This window comes from Aulonocara sp. 'chitande type north' Nkhata Bay, linkage group LG7 (genome assembly GCF_057382095.1).
Source record: "Aulonocara sp. 'chitande type north' Nkhata Bay isolate Kocher_YH1m ecotype deep benthic linkage group LG7, A_spYH_male_GT1.1, whole genome shotgun sequence".
NCBI lineage: Eukaryota > Metazoa > Chordata > Actinopteri > Cichliformes > Cichlidae > Aulonocara > Aulonocara sp. 'chitande type north' Nkhata Bay.
Window position 1 is genome coordinate 22,846,349 of NC_141350.1, and position 21,470 is coordinate 22,867,818.

The following is a 21,470-nucleotide window of genomic DNA, read 5'->3' on the forward strand; positions in this document are numbered from 1 at the left end:
ACAACTGATGTAAAGATCGCACAGTGCCCCTTTAAATGTTCACTTATATTTGAGGTCATTTTGCTCTTGTATTCTGACCATAGTTATAGTTTATGTTGCACATTAGTTTTTTGTTTCTTATTTTGTTAAAATAAGATAATTTACGGCACAACACAGTAGATTCCACTGAGATGTCATTTCCGTGCATACGTGGTCATGAGTTATTAAATGTGAAATCTGAATCTACATTTTTGGTGACTCCGGGTCTGATCTGTTCCACTCTGCTCGTAATTTGCCCTCGGTGCTGTTCACGCTGATTAAGAACAGAATTCCTTTTTGAAAATTACTGTCAGTTATAGTTTCACTCTTAACAGCATATATCACAGTTTCCTTGGAAGCCAATCGGGACGTGCCTTTTCAGGAATCTGTAGTTTTTTGCCGCATAGCCAGTGTCACTCTATTTTCCCTCTCCTGGCCGCACAACCTGAGAGAGATTAATAACCTCTTTAAAGTTAAAGAACAAAAAAAAAAGAAGAAGAAGAAGAAAGAAACAGCTGCAAACAAACCCAGGGAGGCTGGATTCTGGGTTCATGTTTACATTGCTTTTATGATTTGGTCCTTTCCTGCTCCTCCCATCTGCAGAAGCGTCACGCTGTTCTAAATGCAGGCTGGGTAACCTCCACTTTTACCACTAGTAGTGGTTTGGAGTAATGGGGCGTGGAAGCAGGGTTCGGGGTGCGAGGCCTCTGAAATGATCCTGTGGTAAAGTAGTGAGGGCCAGGATGACATGGTCCCACCCGCTGAGCCCAGGACCGAATCCAATTGGTCATCAGCCAGCTTGTCTACACAGGGCGTTGCCATGGTTTCTGAGCCATAAAGAAGTCTTTAATCGAGCCGTTGTCATCATAGGATGGTGGTGACCACTTGGGCTCAAAGTGGAGAGATATAGGCAGCAGTACAGAAAAAAAGAGAGAAAACAAGATATCAGCTGTGAGGCTCAGAATAGAAAAGGCAGAGCCCTGTCTTCATAACATACACACATAAGGATCATCCCCCTTTTTTAATGTGTGTATTTATTAACGACATGCTCTTGACAAGCTCTGCTGGCTCATGCCTGTTTGTATATGGCATGCTATGTTCTGTACATACTGTTGGATTAGCAGAAATGGGGTGTGTGGTGTTCAGCGATGACGAGATGCAGAGGAGTGGCGCTGGCTCGGGTATCGAGCTGACCGAGCTCAGACATCAGGTTTCCTCCACTCGGGCCAACGCATTTTAGATGGCTGGGTGGACAGCAGTATCACCTGCTGACATTTACGCTGGACGGTTTCACACACAAGAATACACACGATATGGTGACTGGTGTTAGCAGCACTGTGTGTGTTTACTCTGCTGTGAGCCATCAGGGTCTTCAGGAGCCCCACCTGTTGATGGTATCTAACATGAACGGCACATTTTGAGAGGAACTTAAATGAAATGATTAAACACGGCAAAGAAGCGCTCAGGGCAGTCGCACTGGCTCTGTGTGACAAAATGAAATGGCCTTTTGCCTCAGTCCTTCAAGTTGATGGTGCCTGCCACTGCAAGAGGGAAACATGCTGCCTCAGCAAGCTGTTCAGTATCATTCTGGAGGAGCTAACGCTGTTTCTCCCCGTTAAATATGGGAAACATACATAGACGGGCCTGTGATGTCACTTGTTATTGCTGGAGGCCCGCTGTAGGAAAAATCTCATTTGCCTTTGTTGAGCGCTGTAGTGAAAAGGAGCTTATGTTGTAAAGATGTTACTGTAGCTGCTGCGCCGCCCGCCACGTCTCTGTGTGTGTGTGCGCGCATGCCTGTGTCTTTAGCTGTCTCTGCACTACATTGTGCATCTAATGTTTGTTTTTCCTCACATTTGTGCAACTTTGACCAGACAATGGTTCCTGTACCTGTTTGTTTATGGCCCAAACAAAAGAAGTTAAGAGGCGGCCCTTTGTGCAGGAGATTTATGCATGACAGCGGCTATTGTAATTTTCATACATGTTTCCTCTGCCTGCCTCCTTTTGATTTTTCATGTGCTTTGTGGACATGCTTCACCACCCTTTGTGCCAGAGAATAAGATCTAACTTAGGGACGGTGACGATGGAGTGAGTCATGCCGCGGAGAGAATGAAATATTCAGCAAAATCTTATGGAACATAACGGTTACATGTTGGGATAATGATTTGTCAGAGGTCGCATCAAGTTGCTAAAGTTCCACCTCTAAAGTTCGTTGTGACGCCCACAAGATGTTCCTGGGATGGTGCAACCCAAATGCAAACGTGTGCACGTGTGTTAACCCGTGATTATTTTTTTTAGGCTGAAAAGGAAATTTTAAGTCTAAGAGAGGTAAACTGAAAGGTCAAAAAAATTTACAGAACTGTGGAGAAATAAAGCAATAAATGTTGACATCATGGTTTAGAATTCTATAAAATAAAATGTGTGCATGAAAAAAGAAAAAAGAAAGAAACATTTTACCACAAAGTAGCACTCAGGAGCAGTGTGAGATGGTGTTTTTCTTTTTGTTCTGGTGATGAGATAAACCGTATCTTTGAAGCGGACGTATGGAGAAAAGACAACTGGAATAAAGCGGTTGATATTTATTGCCACCGCAGTTATTCCCGTTGTTTTTTCTACCAATCCTGACGACCACCTCCTCCATCTCAACAAGTCTCCCCTCACATTCAGCTTCTTCGTGTTTTACGGAGCAGCAGATTTGTGTGCTGTCCTCTAAATCATTTCCCTCTCTAGCAGATTGCTCCCCACTGGAATATTGGCCTGACAGCCCTTTCCCCCCCCCCCCCTCCTTCTACTTCCCCAGTGGACTCATTTACATTTATGCACGCAGCAATTAATTACAGACTGGCGCTGGCCTTGTAAATTAGAGGGAGCTGAGGTCGCCCTCATTAATTGCCCCTGACAGTTAAAGCCTTGTTTGGGTCGTGACAAGGTTGACTTTAGGCCGGGACACTGGAAGCTTTGCAAAGACTGGCGTGTCTTCATGCATCTGATATCATTTTGGGGTAAATTAACATGTTTCTTGATGACTATGTTATTGTGTGCTAGTTTTTTTTCTCTTCTCTTGGACACAGAAGCATTTTGCAGTCTCTGTGTTCTTGGCATCCAGAGGTCACCATTCCATTCTTTGTGTTTTGTCTTCAGAGTAATGTCTTGTGTATTCTGGGGGTCTTTCATCCAAATGCTTGCGTATGGGAGTTTTCAATAGGCCCAGGAGTCAAGCAGGCAACTTCTCACGGTTTTGGCCTTTTCATGCGAAGACGCTCCAACTTCTTCCAGCTCCTTCCTTCACAAGGCCCTCCTTTCTTCTCTGTCACGCAGCGATGTGTTTGTGCATACCTCACCAGCTCGACAAAAGAAGGGAGAGATCCTATTCACTTTTGCCTTTGACATTCACCTCTTGTTTTTACAATCTTTCCAAGGCGCGCTGTTTGCACAGTGGAACAGGCTTTGTCTTGAAGAAGCGGGACAATGGTGAGCACCATAATGTAATCTCCTAAGGGTGGTGAGCAGAGGGGTGAGGTTTAGACATATGTGCTGGCGCTTGCCCCTACCGTCCTCTGTCTCCCTCCCACCTTTAACTTTAGCAATATTTCATGTTAACAGCGACTTGGGAGAGAAATGCGTGTTGTCACTTAAGCTTCTGTAATGTTCGCCCAGGTATTCCGTGAAGGGAACACAAAGGCTTTTCACTCATGCAAACATCCCCTTCCCTTGTTGCACCTTTAAAAAAAAATGTAAAAAAAATTCTGTAGCAGTTTGGCCACCCACGTGCAAGACTTCAATCCTTTCTTCTCCTGCTGACATAATAAGGAAACATTATCCATTCCTCGACTTAACTAAATGTTTTAGCAGTCTAAAACCATCTATCTATCTATCTATCTATCTATCTATCTATCTATCTATCTATCTATCTATCTATCTATCTATCTATCTATCTATCTATCTATCTATCTATCTATCTATCTATCTATCTATCTATCTATCTATCTATCCATCCATCCATCCATCCATCCATCCATCCATCCATCCATCCATCCATCCATCCATCCATCCATCCATCCATCCATATTCCCTTTATTGCTTGAATATCTAGGTGTGTATAGTTTAGCGAAAGGCAGGAATAGCAGCACATTGTTTTGCTTTAGGGCTTGTTGTACAAGCTACGTTGTTTCATTTAGGATGTCACGCTTCAAGGACAGAGTAAAGAAAGCAGCAGTATTCTTAAAAATTGAAATTCATAGAACAAATAATTTGTGCAAAAGTTTTTTTTGTCAAACTAATATTTGTAAACTGTGATGAATGAATCATACAACCTCAGAAGCACTGTCTATATGTCTGTCACAGTTTCATAGTGCACAGATTTAAGAGTTCAGTGCTAATAGTTGCACACAGCAGGTTTCCCTTCTTACGGGCCCAGAGTGAAAATACTAAAAAAAAAAAAATCTCTGAAACATTACAAGGCCTGGATGACATGGCCAGTGGCCCTCAGAGAGGCAGTGTGCGCTATAAGTGCATCATTTATGGGTCAAGTGAACCTCATTTTGGTTTAATTGCCCATATGATTAGCTGGAACCATGCACTGTTTCCTACGGTGCAGACATGGAAGTGGCAGCACAGAGCCTCATGCAGCGCCACGCTCATTGAGAGCGCTTCCGCCTAATAGAGTTCCATTGTTCTTTCTCCAGTGTGTCCACGATTGCACAAGTGGCATTGACAGCTGCAACAAGACAACATTTGGGACTGCGCATATTTTATTGCGTGAATGCGTGCATTCATTGTGCAGGTGCTGGCCTCGCTGTGAACATAACACAGGGTATCTTCGTGCACGGTATTGCTCACCTCTTTTTCTTAAAAAAAAGTTCCCTAATGCAATGATGTCACAGCTTTGGTTTTTGTCTTTTGTCTCAGACCTTTTGTTTTGCTGCTTTCAGTATCTATTGCAAATATCAGACACTTTCCCCCCTGCAGCTGGCTCAACTGTAGGGTGACATGTGCCATTTTACAGCTGTTGGACAGTGGGCCAAAAAGGTAGCTGTTACTTCCTGCAGTTGTCAGGAGAAGCCTGGAATGGCTCTATAGCCTGGATCTCCTATGTCAGGTCCTCCCTGAGATGAGGATCTGACAAAGTGGTGAAGAGCAGCAACTGAGCATGAGTGTGCAAGCACAACGTATTAAAGGAAAAAATAAAAACAGCCAGTGTGTGTCACCTGGTCTATAAACGTCCATTTGAGTGCTCACTGCTTCCAGCGAAGAACTGGGTAAATAATTCCTGCATTAATTTACTTCAGATGACTAGCTCTCTTTTTGTTCTTTTATATTTCAGGCTCTACAGTACACACATTTATAGCAGATCCGTTGGGTATAAGCACTGTTTACACATTGCATATGCACATGTGGACATGTGCAGAAATCCTGCAGAAAACACGCACACCAGCATAAGCCAGTGGGTCCTTACACACAGGATTTTTGCTGAGTCTGTGCATTTTTTGCGGCAGTGCTCCTCTACTGGACAGCCAGCTGTCTCTCCGATTACCCAGCATCCTCCAGGTGTCAGATCTGCCATCTGCAGATGAGTGGCAGGGTGTGTGGACGGAGGAATGACGGGGGAAAAGAGGGAGAGAGAGAGGGGGGGGGGGGGGTTAAAAAGAAAGAGAGGAAACAGAATAACTGGTTCTGCAGACATCTGGAACGTGTTCAGACGGGTCAGCGAGAGCTGCGGAGTGTGAACGCTGCTCAGGGGAATCCAACTCGCAGTCACTTGATTGAGAAAGTGGCTTTTTGAGTCAGTGGCTGCTCAAGGCAAAGACAGAGAGACACACAAAGAGAGTTGCATCTTACAGAAATGTTTGCAGGGATGTTTCACCAAAATGTGTTTTTACCCATTATTTGTTATCAGTTTTATTATCAGAACTTCTTTGATTTTCTCCGTTCAGAATAAGATTCCGATTTAATTGTGCCCTGAGAGAAAAATGCTTCTACGAGAGAATGATTTGGCTGATTAAAGACATGAATAAAAGATCATATAAGCCCAGTGTTTGCTTTTTTCTTCGTTGTTCTCAATTAGGCTCAAATGGTAGAATCAAAGGGGTGTTTGTATGGCCCCCTTTGTAGCACTTAGATGCTGTGTTTGGGTGACTTGATGATGAGCGGCATCAGAAAAATGCTGCTTTGGTGTGTTTAATTGCTTTGTCTGTCGTTGTCTGCACAGACTCTCTCTTTAAGAGCCTCCTTATCCTGGTCAGTTCTTTCTTTCATAAATTAATGACCTTCCTCTCTTAATTATGACTATCTCTCTCTCATCCTGGGGCTCCCTCAGAGTGATGACTCACTCCATCCTGATCATGGTACCTTCAAAGTGTTGTCATTATTTGTTATTATCCGGTTTAGCAAATGACTGCTTGTGGTTTGCACTTGTGTGTGTGTGTGTGAGTGAGGCTATAATGAGGCTGACCCCCGGTTAGCTTCGGGAGTGAGAGTGGGTTATTTTAGGAATGGTGAGCTGTCCACCTGATGAGAGATTTCTTTTCCGTGCTCTCGCTGGAATCAGCTTTTAAAAGAAAATATCAGACATCGCTAACCACATTAAGACAGATTTCAGCCAATTTCTTCTTCTTTTTTTTAAACTTCAAAGTCGCGTACAAGAATCACGTTGTTTGTCATTTGTTGGGCTTTGCATGGCTCAGTGTGCGCCGCTGTTTGTGCAGGGGAAAGTGCTGCGAAAGAAATACACTGATCCTCTGTTGGGTCTGCCGCGGACTTGATACAGGAGCTCTGTTCTGTCATGAACATCCGCTACAGAGAGCTCCCAGGTGGGGTGAGAGTGTTCACTGTGCTCCAAGAACAGATCCCAATTCAAATTTTCATAGTTTGTCAAACCATTGCTGGCGTGATGCAAAAAATGTAGCACTGAAAAATATTTCCTGATTTGCATGGCAAGGCTGTCGCCCTGGAGGGTCACATAAAATGTCAGTTTTCATCTCATCATAGATGTTATCTGACAAAATATTCCTTGTTTTTGTCTGTTTTGCTCTATTCTAGGTGATGTTCATGAATTTTAAAGTGCATCCTTAAGTGTGAAGAGGGTGTTGGAGCTGAAGCCTCTTATTTCTGTAAGTTTTCCTCATCCACTGACATGACAAGTACTTTCTTGCACTGTATCACGCCAGCTTCTTTGTGATTTTGTGCCACTGCTTGGCACCTCGGATAACAGCTTCAGTAACAAGGCAGATGATAAGCTGTTGCAGAGAAAACACTATTGTTTTGGCAGAGCAGCACAGAGCGGCTCTCGCTGGTGTTTGAACATGCCAGGTTTTGCACCAGTGGTTGTGTTACCTGAGTTGCGTGTGTGTGTGTGTGTGAATGCTAGCCCATGTTAACAAAACTGTATCCAGCTATTTGCTTGTCAGCCACCTCTCACTCCTCCGTTGCTACAGACAGACTGCTTTTGATTTTGTTTCGCAGCAAATGCAGACCTCCACTCCTGGTAGTGTTCTGTCCTGTGTGCCCTCAATTGCCGCTTTCACTTGGGTGAAGAAAGGGGTCTTTTAAAGGCTCCCACAGGCATCACTCCAGGAACCTCTCACTGCTGGGACCTACAGTGTGCCTTTTAATGGACTTTCTCTCTGTGAGCAATAAAGATTATATCTGGAGTCAAATAGTGCTGCAGGTAACACTAGCCTAAATTAATCGGGTGAAGTCGCTGGGGCTGATCTCAGTGGTTTCAGCAGAGACATATGAAATGTACAGATGGCAGAGGTTGAAGAAAAGAGTGATCTGACCATCTGGCTAATCCTCCTGTTTAAGAATACCTATTAAGGCCCTGTCTAGTGCCCCTTGTGTCACTGGTAGGTCAGATCATCTTTTATCACAAACTAGAACTGCAGTTTGCTACCTGGGTATGGGACCAGTGCAAGAGGTCACAAGATAAATAAGCCAGGTTACGGATGGAAAGAAAGATAAAGAGAGAAGAAAGTGGTTAAGAAGATGGATGGATTGATTACTGAGTGTACTTACCCCTTCATCCCTCTGAAGTATGAGTAAAAATCAAAGAAAGCACCACTTTGGTTAAACTAAAAAGAATGATCAACTAGAGCAATTTAGGGAGCAATATTGTGGCTCTGTGGAATCCTTTCACAGATTTTGTTTTGTCATAGATAAAAGCGCTGAAGTAAGGAACTGTATAAAGATTGGGGGAAAACACCCAGGTGACTTAGGCTCGCTTATAATTCTATCAAACATCCTTAATTTCATCAGCTGATTTGCAAACTCAAAATCAAATTATTCTGTCTTTTAACATGCAATTGCTTTTCAAATCCAATAACATAACGGTAAGATGACAAGTGGACCCTCGTAACAAAATCACAGTCTTTATTGGGTACCAATCCTGTCGTGACAGCGATGATTTATGGCATCTTTGTTTCACAGGACTTTGGAAGGAAGAGGATGTTGTGTGCTTGAGTTACAAAAATTGAAGCCTTAACTTGCTATAAATATCCAGCGAATGATCAGAAGAGCAGTTATGTGTCTGTGGCGTCACTGGGCAGTGCTCCAAATGTGAAACAGGATAATGTCGATTATTGCGTGTTCACATTTAGTGTGTGGAAAACTACATTTTTCTTCTTCCTTTTTCGGTGAATCCAAAATGTTTTAATGCTCCATAAGGGAATTAGGATCAGAGCTTATATACCCATAAACTGACACACCATGTCCACGGCACGGGATTTCAAGCTGTAGGCGATATTAGTGTGGTCTTCTGAAAATCTCAATCAGAGCCGTAATGAGCAGTAAGGAAGACCACTTTATGCAGAATGATAGCCCTGTGTTCAGAGCTCTGTTGTTACACATAGCTGCTGTAATAGAAGTCATTTGCAAAGAGTTAGACAAGTTACCAGACAGCAAGCAGCTGTTGGGATGATTCGTAGTAAACAAATGAGCTAATAAGCTAATGAACCCACTGAGGTTACCTGTTTGGCCTCCCCCAGGAAAATGTCCTTATCTGCTCCACGACATTTGACTTTAGCTTTGTGTGAGAACTCAGCTGCATTACTGCTAATGGGCAGCATCTAACAACATTTAGTGTTGTTTAGTTAACATTACGCAGTTAACCTCATGTTAATCTTATGTTAGCAGAACTCTGTGTCCTCTTCAAGTTGTACAATTAGTTTACTGTTCTGATTCATCCACACATATGACTTTTCTGTGGTGGACAGGATACCTTAAAAGGACATTTTCAGGGATGGGAAAAGAGAAGTGAACTGCTAGAGTACATATGCGTGAGTGTTATGTATGTTGTTGTTTCCTATATGTGTTTGTGCTTGTATGTGCGTTGGTGTTTTGCACACTCATGCCTCATCAACATCCCATCAGAGACCCATCTGGTTTTCTTTGAAGAGGCTCGTGGAGCTGCAGCAGCCCTGGCTTTAAGGCAGGGCCAAGCCAGCAGCAGTTCCTCCCCACTTACACATAAGTCCATGGTGCAAGGCCCTCTGCCAGTAACATTATAGACCGACCCTTGTGGCTACTTCCCAAACCACCCAAGCTCATACCCCACTTTCTCTCTTCTATTGCCCTTGAAATGGGGCCTGCTCTAAATATTATCTCCCCCTGTGCTTTATCCCTCCGTTTATCCCTAAGTCTGCAGAGAGAAGAAAGGAGCCGTGGGGCTTAGTCACTTTTTCCCTTCTCTTCTCCTCTCTCCAAAACCACAGGCAGCGGCAGCGGCTTCCTGGAGATGAGCGCTTTTGTCTGTTGTGTGACCGCTGTGGCTTTAGGCAGATCCTCCTCTGATGAGGTAATGCGCAAGCTGGATGATCAGGCAGAGGGAGAAAGCAGGGAGGTGTAGGAGAGGGACCTCAGTTTGGATCTATATTTTAACCTTTGATTTATCAAGCTGGTTCTTACATCCACATCCTGCTTCACATGGAAGGCTGTTGACTTTAATCCCTGGATCAGAGACACAGTTGGCAAAGTTGAACTGCAGACTACTGATGAGTGGCGAGTGTCTGTGAAAAAAGGTTTAGCACACGGGAATATTTCTTGCATTTCCTCTGCTATTGGCTCCATTAGTAATCAGTAACTCTTTATCATTTTGGGAGTTTGTTTCCGCAGTTGCAGCAAAAAATATTCATAAATATTTGTTGCTGCAAAAGTTACAAAATCATTTTGCATCAATATACAGAAACATTTCAGTATTTGCAGATATCCAGATCTTGTCTTGAACTGGTGTGAAATGAAGCAACACTTTCATTATTCCCATTATTCACTTTGTGTTTCAGCTGCTACTTAAGAATTTCTTCATAGATTAAAAAAGGTGTCAAAGGTTTTGTGTGATTTTTATGTGCAAATTTCCACTCAAAAAAAAAAAAAAAATACTGGAAAGGAACCTGCTCATGGTTATTTGCATATGTGTCTGGACTGTAAGTGTTTCCAATGCGTGTTTGCCCATTTTATCTTTTTTTTTTTTGGTAACTGCTGCTACACTCAGACCTCGGGCCTCCTGTTAAGGAGTGCCAGCAAACTCACTGACATTAAGAATGATTGGTTTCTGTTTTACCTGCCATGGGTCATGGAGGTCTGAGGCCAGGGTCAGCCTCTCTGTTGTGGTTTGTGCTACAGGAGATGTCACCGGGTCCTTAGATCACAGTGATCCAGCGTATTATTCTCTCCAGACAATATGCTTCTATACCTCTTTGCATTCTTGAACATGCCGTAGCTGGAATGAGGTGTTTTTTTTCAGCTGTTTGGTTTCCTTCAACACTTCATTAAAAACAGTGGGTTTTAAATACCTTGTGTTTGAATGTTGTGTTGACTGTGTAAGTGGAAAGAAGGAAGGTCAAAAAGCAAACAGCACATCTGCAACAATGGCTCTCCTGCAGTGCAAGCACTTGCTGTTAAGAGACTTGTCTCAGCTTTATATTTACGATCAAAATTTAAGCAACCCTGAATACAGTTCACTGCAGCATCACACAACAGCATAGCAGCCTCATAATTACAGTATTCTCATTAAAGTAAAATCCTGCATCTCATTTGAAAGCTGCCATCAGCAAAAATTAACTTGCCCTAATGGCCGCTGATTGCATTCCTGCAGTGGCCAACCCCCTCCTCCAAATTTAGTGATCTGATCATTTAAGTACATGCTAGCATAATTGAGGTCTCTCCCTTGATTAGATTTGCGCCAGCTTTTAACAAAGCCTGCTCGAACTTAATCCAATGACCCCCATTGTAGCAGGAGAGGATGGATGACATCGCTCCTGGTTAGCGTCAACATCAACCGTGCCGTCGAGCAATTAGAGGCCACGCTGATAAAGTAGCTGGACAACTATAGCTAATGATACAAATGTTCTCAAAGCTCGTGAGACAACAAGCTGAAAACTGAGCCACGTTTCATAATCCATTCATCTGACTTTATACACAGAAAGTTTTCAGAAAGGACTTTGAAATGAGAATTTAAGTTCAAGGAATCACTTCGGTTTTACAAATAACAAGCTTGTTATTCATATTATATTAGGCATGCAGTAGTAAGACAGCGCCTTTCACTGTAATAAAAGAGTCCTTGGAGTAAATTTGAATGTTTATTTAGTACCAAACAAAGGCTTACACCGACTGGAGCTGTCAGATTCAAGCAGTGTCAGTGGTTTAAGTAATGTCTCTGAGTTTTAACCAGCTACACAACATTCTTGTGTCGCAGGCCTGACCCACTGGGACTGAAACAAGCAGTTCAGCAGGGCATAGATGCGCTGTCTTTGGCTACTTCTTCTGATGACACCTGCTTGCCCATAATCACAGTTAGAGACTAAACCTCCTGCTGACCTGTGGCTGTGTGTCGCACGTTAAATCCTCTAATCTTCTCCTTTGTTCTCTGTCACCCTCGATTAGTTATGTAGCAAGAGTCAGCGAGAAGAAAGTATGTGCTGAGTTTCCAAGTACATGCCTGTGCTCAGATTAGTAACCTTTAAATGCTCCATGCATTTATGAGTCTTAGGAGCTTAACGTTGGTGTTGAAAAACAATTTTTTTAAAACCAAAGGGGCTCAATATACACAGGTTCCATCTAACGTTGTAAACTTGATGGTGAGAAATTATGACTGGCTGATGTTACAGTTTTTTTTAATATTTTGAAAACAACAATAATAATTAGCATTTTAATCATGAAAAAAGTTAGAAACTGACACAACCAAAATGTTACAAATGCTACATAAAATTAAAGCCTTCATGAGTGACTCCATCACACACATTCACCTGACACAGAATCGTAGCTGATGTTTAGCTTCATTTTATCCTGCAGGCGACTATATGCAGTTAGGCTATGTCCGACTGATCTTATGATATAAGCGTCTTTTTAAGTACTGTGAGGGTTTTGAGGGAATCAAGACTTTGTTTATTGCTTCTTCCCATCTATTCTGTGTCTGTAAACCCTCTTCTATTCTTAACAATAGGATTTCACTATAAGTAGGTCTGGACAAGTTGAAGCTCACCTGTTCAAGCTGTAACTAATCATAGGACTATCTTGGCCTATAAGGTGACACGGGATGAGCAGGCATGCTGGTATGTAAGGAGGAACAAGAAATAACACAAGCAATTTTTGGATAGCAGCCCAAGTTTGTGAAAGGCTGTTTTCGAAATCAAAAGTTGCTTGATTAGCAGTTTCAGGATGTTTTTGCAATGCTTTTCTGATGTACTTTACTAAGTTTAGGCATTCAGTACAGGCAGACGAAGCATAGCAGGCCGGAACATTTAAATTGAAATAACTCAGAGTATGTACACCACCTTATCGAGGTTTGTGTTTTCAGGCAATTGACAAAAGCTGACACACAATGCGATAATTTACAGGGGTAACAATGCTGTATTATGTATACCAGAGACACTTAAGACTGAAGTAACTGGGAAATGAATGCAGGCCAAATTTATGTGCTTGTGTTTAAGAGGGCGAGCAGCTCTAGAGCATGTTTGTCAAAGCCTTTGGATAAGGCTCCAAAATACTTGGCTCCTTTTCAAATGCCGGTTTGCTTGCTGATAATAGAGACAGATTTTGATGCTGCTGCCAGTTTGTTGTTATATAAAAAAGATACACGCTCAGATATGCAGAAAAAAAGCGTGCCACACAGGCGTCACTGAAGAAAAATACACAAATCCAAATGATTTATCGCCTGGATGCTATTAATTTAACCTATGGAGTCTTACTCAATAATTAATGTCTATTGGCATATGACCCTATATGCCATACAGTAAACAGCATGTCTCATAACTATGTATGAGATCTTTAGTTAGCTAATATATGGCTGAAAGGCTCAGAGACAAGCCCTGGGTCTTAATAAATCAGCCATATCTAATGAACCCCCTAATTGTGATTTACAGCCTGCATGCCCAGTGCTGTGATGGAGAGTAAAACAGCTGTACAGAGAGAGAGAGAGCGAGCGTACAGAGGACGAGAATCATCCAGTGGCACCAGGCAGAAAAGAAACTCTGCTGTATTAAAAACATTGCTCCCTTCCAGCAACTGTGAAATTCTTGTGTGGGTCCCGTGAGACCTTTGTCCAGATATGTTACTTAATGCGATAAAAATCAAGCAGCTGGACGAGTAACCGTCACATTCAAGTCCAACCACGAACTGAGAGCAAGCAGAGAGGGATATTTACACACTCGCATAAAGCGCTCCACCCAATCCAAGTTCTTTTTGTAAATTATTTTGATTCATTGCCCGTGGTTATTTTGCTTTCCAGTGGAAGACGTGCTATAGCTCCTTCTTCTTCTTTGTGTCTTACTGCTATACTTGCCTTTTCCTGTCCATTGCAAACTAACTGAAAACATGCCTCGTGTTGCTTGTGTGCCAGAATGTTCATATCATCCACTAGTCAGATAAACAAATGTAAGATGGATTTCATTATATTATGCACAATCGATAGACTGTCCACAGCTGACATCAGTCTTTCTGGAACGATCAACTCCACCTTAGTATTAAATATTTGCCCTGTTTCAAGGACTTAAGTCATTGTGAACATCGACTGCTGTGATTGGCTAGATTAACAACCTAGTTTGAAGTTAGGCCTTGTGCACCATGAACAATGTATATTCTCTGCAAGGTAGGACAATGGATACTTTGTGTGGTTTAAAGAGGCTCTGATCTTGGAGCACGCACGCACACTTCTCGACACCCAAGGCTGTGGCTGTGTATAGTTTTATATGTGTTTTTACATTCTTCATATTCCAGACAAAAAAATGCACTGTGACCTATTCTGTTTTTATTGCCTGTTTTCTTCTAAACCAGCTACAGGGCTGTCTCTTCAGTATTTCATTTCTCTCTGCTACAGTATACAAGTGTTTATTGACTCATCCAAGGTATCAAATATTAACTATCACTTCATGCATAACTGTCATTTAAATAATTTCACACACACAATACACACATTGAAATATATATATATTTATATATATGTATCACCAATAATTTGCCTTCTTGACCTCTACAGTTACTGTTAAGTTTTTAATGTTCAATTTAACCATGAGGTTTTGCATATGTAGACAAAGTAGCCTTTCTTATGAAAAAACAGATGGCAAGCAAGTTTGAAAATGAATTTAGTAATTAAAAAAGTACATTTGAAAAATTTCCTTTTTTAAAATTTCCATTTTAATTTAAAAAGTGTTAATGTAAATAACTGAGGAAATGTTTTTTTGTTATTGCTGCTTTTTATTGTAAAACGAGCCACATTGTAAATTCAGTGTAAAAATGACACAATTGGACAAAGAAAAAAAAGGAATGAAACATTTAAAATATTCAAAAAGCAGCACTGAAACCTTCCCTGCTGGTACCTTCAGGGTTAATGTGAGGGAACACAAATGCACATAGAACAGACATCTGCAACAATGTTGCTGTAAAGCATGAGGAAGACACACAATGTATGCTTTAATCGGAAAGATAATTTCATAATATTAACTCCACTTTAGGAAAATGTAAAGATTTTATATTCTTGGATTTGCAGTTTCGGCTACATGCATCTATAAGCATCTGATACATTAAAAATGCAATCACATTCCCACCATCTTTACTCCTTGCATGTTGCGTACATGTTAGCCACTATCAAAATGAAGTGAAGAAAAGCCCCATGTTCTTAGCAAAGATGACTTGGTAGGGCCATCTGTACACATTATGCATTTAAAATGGTTAATAATTGAATAAAACTATGTTTTTATTGACTGACTGAAAGTAGCATGCGCCTGAATAATGCATTCATTTCATGCTAACAAATCGTCAAAGCTCTTTCTCAGATAGGGAACAAAGCTTATTGTCAGCGGATAGAGCAGCAACTGGGATTACAATGGGGACATGCAGTGAAACGACTTGTCAGTCCTAATCTAGGATTAGCAGGCTTTCGCGCCTCCCGGGTGCTCTAAAAGCCACCTGTTTGGACGCTCCTGCAGATGATGTGACACACTAGAGCTGCTTGTTTGATTCTAATTCTTTTGTTTGCATCAAAGTTTTAAAGGATTTTGGTTTTCCATTACAATGGCACGATCTAAGCATTTAAAGCATTGGACGCATTTAAAAAAATACTATTGCGGAAAATCTGCTCAAACGGAATTTGTCACTAATTGAGATCGTCCGGTCCTTTTTCAGAGCACTGTATCTGGGTATTAGCACTGATTATGTCTTTTCACCCTTGTGTTCAAAGATGCTATAAACATTTACTGTTTTTTAGGATTGCTGTGCTTTTTTTTCCTAACGAAGAGCATTTTTCAGGATGTTTTTTCGGCACGTCATATCAGTGATGCGTTTCTGAGACCTGAATTCTTCTGGACCATTATATCCTCTTAAGTCAACAATTTATGAATTATAACTTTGAACAGGGTAAGCCAATGCAGTAAATTAGGACTGAAGAACACTGAACATGTCTGAGCGTGTCTGATGATTGTTCTCAAACTTAGCGAGACCCTCGAGTCCTAAAATTACTTATTAAAGCTTTTTTCTGCTGCTTGCCTCTGGGCTAATGTGATCACTCATGTGTGAGGGCAGCTGTTGTATCGCCACAAGCTTCTGTGATAACTTTGTACTGCCGCTGTCACCCTGAAATATACTTTTGAAACTTAATCCTCTGGAAAATGAACCCAATTTGATTGTTAATCTCCTTGATGTATTTGATTTAGTAAATATATTTGCATTCTTCTGAGATATTTTAACCGCACCCAGTTGCACCTGTGCAGAGTGAAACACTTTAATATTGACTCAGTTCTTAAGGATGAGTTCAAGTACAGTTAATGTCTTTCTCCCTGAAAAAGAAGGACTTTATGGTTTTGTCTTTATTCTTAAGATAATTGGATTCACCCTTCTTTACAGCTTCTCAGTGACTATATCGGAGGTCAAAGCACAGCAAGGCTTAAAACTTGTGCAACAAGCTTATTTGTGCATCACAGTGGAGTTATGTTCATTCCCAAAGGGGTCAAAGGTTTCTGGTGCCTTCCAGAGGTCAAAGGTAATTGCTTCAATTAGTGCCATCAGCTCACGCAGATATATACTGTAGCATAATACCTCACATAAGGTGTTTGTCATATGGCAAGCTGTGTGTGCTTTAAGCTGATACAAATCAAAGGTGTAAAGAGGTCAGCAGAAAGCGAGATCATAGACGAGCGCATGCTGGTGTAGACATTTAAACGAACGAGCAGAACAGAAACAAATGTGTGTTGGTTTTCAAGGGTCCTCAAGTAATTGCCATCATAATGTAAGCCTTGTTTCCACCCGACTATAAAATATGCTCGTTTATGAATGTTCAGTTTTATTAAAAGTTACATAATACTCAGACTCATAGTTTTGATTCAACTTTTGGATGCGGCCTTATATTTATTATGCATATGCATGCATATATTCACAAGAAATTACACCTTTGAGCACGATTAGCAATTAAAAACATACTTTACTTTGTATTCCTCACATTGTGCTTCATTAAACAGTCTGTTTCTTAATAGTTTTTGGAAGCTTCCAACTTATACAGATACCTTGTACTTCTATAATCCTTCAGTATTTGTTACTATAAATTTTTAGGTATAATTACGTCCGCTGTTTGACTTTGTTAATGCGACATATTATGAGGCATGCCTTAGAACAGAAAATATTCACACTGACCAGGGCTTCTAACTACTGTGAGCGAGGGGCTGCAGACAAACAGTCCCTTTGAGCCACTGAGTGTTGACTTTGGTTTTCAATGGTCTCTTCATTGGTTTACGCTGTATCGTTGCCATGAAGTAGATAAATGTATATGTGTACTGTATTTGTGTTACCTAGGGGTGTGTTCACATGCCAGGAAAAATAAAAAGCACAAGGGAGAGTGTTGGTCACTAAGGCCACTTCTGGATTTCTGGGGGTCTGCGGTTTTAGTCCGGCATCATCGAGGTACAGAGGCCGAACACACAGGCCCAGAGCATAATGAAGTGTGTTTACGCCCACTTGACAAACGATGCATTCATAATTTGGTAACCGTTCCACCGTTGGCTTTGATTAAGATTTTTACATCAGCAGGACTAATGGAGACATCAAACCCTGTGTTTGCTCCAGGTGTCCGTATGATGACAGATGAAATCCTTAAACTGCATTTTTTTCATGCTGGGGAGTATAAAAATATTTTCTTTCCACATTCTCATAAAGTAGGAAGGATTTCTTGTTTTGCTTTTTGTTTTGTAAATTGATACTTGGAAAAAAACAACAACAATTTTTTCCAAGTAAAATTTTATATCATTAACATGATTTTAAAATATATTGTATATAAACATATTGCACCTGATATGGTATGTTAATGCTAATTAAATGACAGAAATCCACCAAATCTTCTTTTTCTGTCTTTGTTTTTGTTTTACTGATTTTCAGTGGCTCATCTGACAGACTGAACATTTTATAGTTCTGATCTCACTGTGTGGAACCAGTTTAACATCGCCACCATATTACTGAAGGTACAAACTACACCTTATAACCAATCAGCAGTTAATAAGGCCGTCTCTCATGTAGAGAAATATGTTTGTTTGGTCTATTTCCAGACGTGATAGAAATAAAATGTTTTCTATGTAAGTTAGTTGGGCAGCATTATCCCCTGTGCCTGTGTGGGTTTTCCCTGTGTTCTTTGTGTTCATTTGTGAAAGTGTGGAAATTCTGTGTTGGCACTGTTAAAAAAAACATTTATAACATTGCCTCCAAACTATTTCATATCTGGTATGTAAACTGTATACCAACATCTTCACCACTTGTGTTACACCAAGTTGTTAAACCAATTATATGAATAAACCTTCAACATGTTGTGTCTGTTGCAGACAAAAATTGACGTCATCTGCCCTCACAGAGGCAAATGACATTGTTTAAATAAAGTTAGAAATTTAAAAAAGCTTTCTTTCAACTATTAGATTATATTCTTACAGTTTAGAATCACACCAGTCTGTTAAATAAGAGCTAAACTTGTACTTTGTACCTTGCCTAAATGCTTCTTCTACCCTTCCCCTCTGAGTGCCTTGTGGTTGTAAATATTTTCTGACAGAGCCGCTCAGTGTAACATACTCGCACAATAAGTTCTATTTACCTGAGATTTGTGGAAGGATTTGGCTGTGATGGCTGATTGATGCAGACACTGCTGGGACCCAACAGTCATGCACAGCATCCGCCCACTGTATACCTTCTTTCATTGTTTCACCTAAGTCATGAAAAGGTCAGAGAATACCTGCCTTTGCGTGTGATACGAAACTACAGCAGTGAAATAGAACAGCTACTTGTTGGTTGCACAGCTACAGAGCTGCCTCTGTAAGTGAAATCCAATGAGCTGGAGTTTCAGAAAACAAAACTGCTTTTCTTGCTATTAAGCCAGTGATGAAATTGGCTGGTTTGGGGGGGTAACTGCTGCTGCTATTGAACTTTTCTATTTTGGGCAAAAGACCCATGATGAGAAATCTCTGGGAGAAAACAGGGCAGCATGTGTGTGTTCACATTCCACATGTCTGACCTATGACAGTGCCCTCTGTTTGCAGCGCTCTGCGATGATCTAATGAGAGTCCAGACAGACATAAGATTTAGGAGTTGGGGGAGCTGCTCTCATCAAGTCCAGTTCTCCCTCTTTTTCTTTATTTATCCATTGAAAGAAACCACATCACCCATTCACACCTGTGAATTCTCAATGAACTTCATTGATGGTCACTAAACAATTCCATACGTTTTCAGCAAAGCGAACGAACAAAATCAAGTATGTTTGGATATTGTTTGTTGTTCATGAATTTTAAGAAATTTTTCTGGTTCATATCAGCTCATTTTATATTACATCTACTTTTAATTTCATTATGAGAATGTTCTATTGGAAAGCCAATGCAGAATTTCATGTTGACGTATGCCAGATCAAAGAAACTGGAACTTAAGAAAACATCGGAAAATAGGAAAAAAACGCTGCACAAGTGCACAAACACCTCACGAAATACGACCCAAGTGTTTCTGGAGAGACAAAAATGTGACGAAAAAGTTGCAGAAATGACAAACTAACAGTAAACGGGTGATAAAAAACATGTATCTACAGTCTTATACGAAACACACATTACTGATATACTTTAGTTTCTGTCCCATTAACGTCTCCTCCAAAACACTTCTGCTGGGCTTTGTTGTGTTCTTGTATTTATTGTTGTAAACACCAGTCATAATGTACAACTTTTGAGAAACTTGAAATGCATGGCTTCTACAGTTTTCCATGCGTAATGGAGAACTTTTAATGACAGTGGCAGTGTGGTTTAATGCTCCAATAAAATGCTAAACATCATGGCTAAACTAGCCCACTGCTCTGCTCTTAGCATCAAGCACTTTTTTCTGCAAACGTCTCCCTGCGTTACTTTGTTGAGTTTAAAAGTGGCATATAATGTGTAGACATGCAAAATGGTATTGTGCGAATGCCATTGATAATGTCATCTTTCTTGCAGAGAAAGACTTGGAGAAGGGCCTCAGTGTTCCATTTAAAATCTTCGGTTTGGTCTCTTTCACCTTATTTTCTTGTTGGGCCTGTCCAAAAGACTAACAATTTCTCCTGATTTTTTCTCCCTTTCTTCTTATTCTCTGTCTCTTTGGTATTTCCCACTTCCTTAGTTCTGTAAAGCTGGGACGGCTGGAGATTTTACACCCAATTGGTTGAGTTGGGGGCCTTTGTCGGAGCCCTTCTCCAGCTCCACAAGTGGCAGAAGGGACCTGGGTTCTGAATGGCGCTTTGTGTACTGTTTTTCTAAGAGGGGGCCCTCTCTCTCCCGCTCTCATCTGTCACAGGTCCCTCTCCGTCCACGCTCCACAATGCCTGATTGTTTCTGCCAAGTCGCCAGGTTCCAGGCCAGATCTGAACAACGCTTTCTTGCCAAATACCGACCCTGGTTTTCGTTTTTCTTCCACACACAAAGGGATTCTAAGTTACTGTCCACGTTTTAGAAGGAGACTTAGATAGCTGTCCACCACCAGCACTTTATTTGCCGAGTGCATTTGAGAGCTAAAGGTTGTAAAAATTTCCATCGACAGCAAAGGAAAGAAAGGACCATAAACCAAAAAGGAAAAATTGCTGGGCATACATTTATTGTGATTATTAAAGACAGTAGGTGAAAAACGTGCATATTACAAAGATTTAATAATGATGCTATTAACAGCTTGTTGGATTCCTGGAGTCACATTAAAAAACAAAAACAACAACAACCAAAGCAAACACGGAAAACAAAGCAGAAAAACTATAAATGCACGGGGATGAACAATTAAGACTTCTCATTCAACAGTGCATGCTCTGTTCAGTTATCAAACAGGCAATCTAACCAGTATCACTTTCCAAGAAACATCTTAGGCAGGAGAACCGTTTCCAGGGGAAAGTCTTGATGTTTTTCTAGATATCTGACAATATGAAAAGGCTTTGGGAGAGCCTCGGAGTGATGCCTGTGAAAATGAATTTGTTTTTCAGGTACTGGTGTAACATTACCATCACATTAGTGTTTCCTGAGAGGGCCTCGGCATAGGAAGACTTTCTTTTTTGTCCGTCTCACTGGGGGAAGGTTGTTTCTTTTCAGTCATAATAACTCAGTTTCTGCCTACGTGTCAGGCGACATTTTGTTAATGAGTCGTGTCGAGACCAAAAAAAAAAGCTTCTTCTTTAAATTAGGACACATAAATGTGCAGACGACTATGACCATACAGCTCAAAGACAACAAGGATTAGTTATTAGTTATAGAGCATAATTGATTTTTAACATATACTGTCATGTCCAGCTGTCTAACATGCCTAAAAAAATACACCTAACTCTCTAAGTCTCTTATTGTCTTTAGAAAACAGTGACACAAAGAAAAATGATCACATGTTTTTCTTTCATTCTGGCTTCATTATTCAACACTTTTCTTTCACTGTGATGGTTTTATTGCAAATATAAAAATGTGTTCATAGTTTCATAGTGTAGCTTTAGAAGGTAATGTGAAAAATGTAAAAAATCAGCC

The 21,470-nt window shown here is 40.8% G+C and overlaps 1 protein-coding gene across 5 annotated transcripts in view; it reads left to right on the forward strand.

Moving 5' to 3' along the window:
* The window catches only part of LOC147325132 (transcription factor SOX-6-like), a 102,782-nt gene that overhangs the window by 8,381 nt on the left and 72,931 nt on the right, over positions 1-21,470 (forward strand). For 2 of the 5 annotated variants that reach the window (XM_086299464.1, XM_086299465.1), the window contains exon 2: positions 7,057-7,127. The exons of 2 other annotated variants lie outside the window; for them this stretch is intronic. Coding sequence is in view for 1 of the 3 variants with exons in the window: in XM_086299463.1 (XP_086155589.1) it covers positions 9,804-9,808 (5 nt within the window). In the remaining 2 variants the exon portion in view is untranslated. Of the gene's footprint in view, positions 1-7,056; positions 7,128-9,725; positions 9,809-21,470 lie in introns of all 5 variants that reach the window. One more of the 5 variants, XM_086299463.1, reaches the window with a different exon arrangement.